Here is a 6,000-nt window from a genome sequence, read left to right as displayed (position 1 = left end):
GTAATTGTGGTCAAGCAAGTTTAGTAGTGCAAAACTTAATACGTCTTTGAACAACATCAGTCAAAAGTGCTAGAAGTTCAATCGAGTTTGCTGAACACGCAGCACTAGTACCTTCCCTTTTGGGACTAACAACTTTGAAATACGTTACAAATTTGAAATTAACGAAGATATTTGAAGCTCTACTTAATTGTTAGAGTCCAAGTCCAATTAGACTTCTGGCAAAACCAGTCCACGATTTATCAACCTTTTACCAACTAATTTTCCAACGAACAGATATTTTCAAAAGGAAAAAAAAAAACAAAAGAAACTAACTTCATTGTATCATGTATGTGTTTTGATGTACATGTATTGTATTCACACTTAAAAAATTATACGTAACCCATCATGCTCTGATCCACTAACACATGCAACGTGGCAGAAACGGGTACGTCTGATTCTACTATGACACAATTCCTCGACACATTTCGTAGGACATGTTTTGGAAATGACTCACTTGCCTGCAATGTGTACTGCACATTTTGTATGAGATTGGGGAAAAGGAGAACGTGTGAGAAATCAACGGTCCATCTAGTCCCATTACTCCAAACTGACCCCTTGGCAACCGTTGATTTGTGAACCATACCCCGCACCACATTTCGATCAACCATAATTTGATCAATAGTAGTAAAATATCGACCGTTGGATTGATCTAGATGGACTATTGGGACACCGGTATAATCACCTGAAAACATATTATCAACGATGGTGATGCCACATGCTACACCCTTCAATGATTTGATTGAAATAAAGGCATTGCCAAGGAAGAACGACCCGGATATATGGAGTTCGACCGGGTCCTCAGCCACGATACCCGTGAAATCAAAATAGGAATTAAGGATTCGGGTTTGGGTCAACCCTGGTGCCCGAATGTAAATTCCAGTCCCACCCCATCCAGTGGCCTTGTTGTAACAATGTACTCCGGTGAACACGTTGGCTTGCCCTTGTACCATTATACCAATTGATGCTGAGAAAATAACCACATCGGTGATTGCGTTATCATTTCCTATGATGTTAATTCCGATGCCGGAAAAATCCTTTTCACGGTGATCGCCTCCGATATTGATGTGCTGACCAATAAATGAGTTTCTAACATAGGTTTCATGGCCACCGTGAATTAATATACCATCACTTGTGAAATGTGAAATGTAACAATTGTCAATGGTAGTCCTTAGTGAATTTATAATCGAAATTCCACCACCTCTGAAATTTGAGTTTATCATGAGATCCTTGAGTGTGATGTCTTCGTACACAAGAGAAGTCGTCGGTGACCGTAGCTCGATCAGATGGCGATCGGTTGGGAAATCATCGGATGCATGAAGAGATCCACCATGAATCTGTTACACCGTAACAAACCCTGAGCCTATGAAAAAAAAAACTTACAAATGAAATATAAAATGTTCTATATTATTAAGAGAGGTTTATTCTATATTATGAAGTTTTATCTCATGTGAAGCTTCCTAAACATCGATTTCGTGTTTTATTTGTCAAAAACAATTTTTCTCAATCAACATGTTTGTAATTTCATTGGTTAGGGTTTTGTTTAGTAATGGAGGGTCAGATGTGTTTTGATAATTGAAAAAGATAAATAATACGTTAAAAGTGATTTGTAATGTATATAGATTTTTTTTTAATCTAATAAGGTTAAAATTGTTATTGCATAATAGGATAAATAAGTTATTTAATATTAAATTTCATTGTGAGGTGCATTCAATATTTTGTGAGGTGCTAATATAAAAAGTCTTAAGACAGATCATCTTATAAAGAATCACATTGAATTTCAAGTATATACTCTACGGAGATTATATTCACACATCCCAAATTAATTACTTATTCCACACCCTTTTAATTTTTTAATATTTTTCTATCAAGTGTTAGTGGTGTGTAAAAAATATTAAAAAATTAAAAGGGTGTGGGAGAAGTAATTTGGGGTGTGAATACAATCTCTCTATACTCTATTCTTATTATTCTTTGTGATTGTACTACTAAACTTTAGAATAATTGTAATAAGATATTCTATAACTACTAAATCTACAGAGAATGTGTTAGATCCCACATCGCACAGAGGAGTGGATCATCTATACCTTATATGTGCATGCTCACCTCTATATAGCACGAGGTATTTTGGGAACTCACTGGCTCCAGATTCCATCGGAACTCCGAAGTTAAGCGAGTTTGAGCGAGAGCATTCCTAGGATGGGTGATCCACTGAGAAGTTCTCGTATGAGTTCCCAGAAACAAAACTGTGAGGGAATGGTAAGCCCAAATGGGACAATATCATGCTACGGCGGAGTCAAGCCTAGGATGTGATGGAGCCCGGGTTGGGATGTGACAATTTGGTATAAGAGCTAATCTATAGTCAGAAGTGTGCCGATGAGGACGTCGGGCCCCTAAGGGGGGTAGATTGTTAGATCTAACATCACCCAGGAGAGTGGATCATCTATGCCTTATATGTACATGCTCACCTCCATATAGCACGAGACATTTTGGAACCTTACTGGCTTCGGATTCCATCGGAACTCCGAAGTTAAACGAGTTCGGACGAGAGCATTCCTAGGATGGGTGATCCGCTGAGAAGTTCTCGTATGAGTTCCCATAAACAAAACTGTGAGGGAATTGTAAGCCCAAATCGGACAATATCGTGCTTTGACGGAGTCGAAACTCAAATATGACAGAATGATATTCAAATTTGGTTGCAAGGTAACGAATAGTGTGCCTTGACCAACGGCTCTAACCCATCTAAGCATAATGCATTCCGACCATCAGGTTATTCTAGTTGAAGAAAAATGTTAGGAGGTGTACCATAAAGTTTCCACCACCGGTATCTGGTAAGAGCAGCGGACGGCTGATCTTGTATGTCCCTCCATCAAGGTGAACTTGAGTGCCTCCAAGGTCAGCAACACCCTTGATCAAGTGACCATCAAGAGGAGATCCAAAGGCATGTAAAATAGCTTGCTGTAGTGCCTCTGTGCTGTCTGATCTTCCGGTTGGGTCAGCACCATACTCAGTCACGTGATGTACACGTGATTCTGCGGACGCCTGAATCAATATATATGAACAAATCATACATCGATCATTTGGAAAAAAACTAAAACTAATTAAAACCAAAAATAAAAGAACAAAATATATATGTAAACATACATATAGAGTTGGTGTTGAATAGCTTTGGGGCGTTGAGTCCTTATTGCGGATGGTATGTGATGCCTTCATCAAAGCCATGCGCCTCATTTGGTCATGGTAAGTACCAGTGTTTGTACCTGAGTACGAGCCTTCTACATGATTAACGATTGCGCTTACATACATAAACGCCATTAACAGCTTCAAAGACATAGCATTTCTGGGCAGCATGGCTAGATAACTGTTTTCAGAGAGAGAAAAATGATGTATTCTAAACTCTACATCACAGCCAACAGCATCATATATATTGACTAATATACATAATAAAGTTTGAAAGTTCTAATACTGTTGAATTTGTTTGCTTTTCTTCTTGGAAAAGGAGAGTAGGAAGAATTAAATATAAAGTTGACCACTAGCATCTAAACTGGCCTCTTTGAATTAATTACGATTATGATTTTATTATCATATTATAAATGGGAATTGTTATTAGTATTCCAAAAATCTCATTCTACACTCTAAACTTTCTATATTAGGAAAGAAAAATACACTTGTGAGGAGTGTAGAATGAGATTTTTGGAGTGCCAATAACACTTCCCTTATAAATGTTGTGACAATGATATTCAAACACAGAATTAACACTTGCTGACATATGCTCCAATACAAGTGAATTCCGGTTCTATTAAAGAGTGTACATGCCAACAACCGTGTTAATTTTATGTGTCCAAATAGTTATATTTTATTATTAATTCATGTTCTTCTTACATTTTTTAAATTTACTTCCAATCTCAGTCTGCTTAAGATAACACACATATAGTCCATCTAGAAGATTTTAACTAAAAAAGTTATCAATTTTATTTCCTAGAAAGATTGCTGCAAATTTATTTTAAATTTTGGGCTTAATGTTGAACATTTTTTTCTTCCCTTAATGAATATTACAGTTATTTTTTTATTTTTTTTATTTTTATAACTAATAAATAAGAACGGTAAAATAGAGTATTAAGGAAATCTGATAGGAGCGTACAAACATGAATCATAATTAATTAGTTGGGTTCTAGACTAAGACCAATTGTGCGTTACAAAGGCGGCTTCAAGCAAAAATTGGACTTTTAAGTGCCAAAAATTAGGTAATTAGTTAAAGAAAAAATTAAGGGGATTTTGCACAAGTATCACCTAAACTTGCAAGCATGTGCGTCAATTCCAACTGAACTTTTTATTTTTTATTTTTACCACATGGACTCTCTTAACTGTAGGAATTTATCACCTACATTATTTTCCATCCAATTTTCCATTAAAACATGTCACGTGCCTCTCATGTGGAGGGATATTTTTGTCAATTCACTTCCTAAGGCTTGCTGGAATCAATTTGTATGAAGGCAAAAGACATTTTTTTTGGTAGCGTTGTTGGAGTCAGATCATGAAGAGAAAGGGAGAAGTTGGTTTCAAGTTTGATTTTGCGAGGGTTGTTGAAGAATAGAAGTGAAAATTATGCAAAAATGTTGTCTTTCATTTGTAGTAGCTTTCAAGAGTTGTTTTCTAGGTCAACAAGTGGATGCGTGGTTCACCTTAATTTATATATATATATTAATTTTTCAAACTCTTATAGAGGGAATTGATGGACTAGGGTTGTACAAACCACCAATTTTGGCACCATATTGACCTAGACATCATTAGGGAGTAAATTTGATTCTAGCCCGCCCATGAGTTAATTGGCGAAAATATCTCTATATGTGGCATGTTTTAATGGTAAAATGGATGGAAAATAACTTAGGTGATAGATTTCAAAAAAAAAAAAAAGTTAAGAGTGTCCAGATGGTAAAAAAATAAAAAATGAAAGTTGTGGTATTATCGTATATGCTTACAAATTCAGGTGATACTTGAGCAAAAATTAATCAAACTTATGAAGATCAGTTTGAGTAATTGACAATGAAGAGGGTGATGACTTGAAGAAGCACGTTTATTATTTCATGCCACTCTTTCAACAGAGAGACTTGAATGTGATTAAACAAATGTTGGTTTGTATTCTAAATTTCCAATGTAGTGTGAGCCTTCTATAAGGATGCTGCTACTTCCCTGACGAATGGCTCAGCCGGAAAGTTAGGCATGACTTGCTGCATATTTTCCAATATTATTGCTATCGTGTTTTTAGGCCATTTGGCTTTTCAACTTCAAACTTGACCGCAATAGCCCCCAGGTTTTCTGCCAACCCCTTTTTCGTGGGAGCTATTTTTGTCAATGGTTATCAATTTGATAGTCACTTCTAAAACTCGGGGTCTTGACTTTAACCTAGAAAATATCTAAGGTTTGAAAGTGATTTTATTGTTTCGACAAAAAAAGAAAAGAAACAAAAAAAAAGAAAGTGATTTTATTGAAAAACACCTTTCATGTGTGATTTTAGTTCTCTCAAACAGGGACGGAGCCACCACACGGGCTTACAATTTTTTATACGATCTGTTAACACGACATGAAATGACACGAAATTAACAAGTTTTCAGGTTGACATAATAACGAATCTGGTAATCTAATAAGCACTTGTTAAAATAATAGGCCAGTTCATGTATACACGTGAATAACCCGTTACACAAAAAAAATATATTAAATTAATAATTTTATACCACGAAGCATAATACTATACTTAACAGTAGTAGGATTTTATACCTCTAAAAATATTAATTTAATATTTCTTGTCTTGATAATTCAAACACTCCAGTGCATTTGGTGCCTAATCATCAAACAAAAGGTGGAGATGTTCTCTTTCAGGTAACCTAAGTTTGTTTTTGTCTTACTTTATACATATAACTAGTATTGTAAAAACATATAACTAGTATTGTAAAAAGTGTTGATATTACA

General features: G+C 35.5%; 1 protein-coding gene across 1 annotated transcript; it reads right to left on the bottom strand.

Moving 5' to 3' along the window:
- Positions 1 to 293: 293 nt before the first annotated feature.
- On the bottom strand, positions 294 to 3,480 carry LOC103443361 (polygalacturonase QRT3-like). The gene is made up of 3 exons (XM_008382193.4): positions 3,178 to 3,480; positions 2,839 to 3,075; positions 294 to 1,373 (listed from the first exon to the last, which is right to left on the bottom strand). Exons 1-3 carry the CDS (start codon positions 3,382 to 3,384, stop codon positions 369 to 371), a joined length of 1,449 nt encoding a protein of 482 aa, XP_008380415.1. The 5' UTR covers positions 3,385 to 3,480; the 3' UTR covers positions 294 to 368.
- Between the last annotated feature and the right edge of the window lie 2,520 nt (positions 3,481 to 6,000).

Source organism: Malus domestica, chromosome 09, assembly GCF_042453785.1.
Source record: "Malus domestica chromosome 09, GDT2T_hap1".
NCBI classification, from domain to species: domain Eukaryota; kingdom Viridiplantae; phylum Streptophyta; class Magnoliopsida; order Rosales; family Rosaceae; genus Malus; species Malus domestica.
This window is presented reverse-complemented; position numbering and strand designations above follow the sequence as displayed.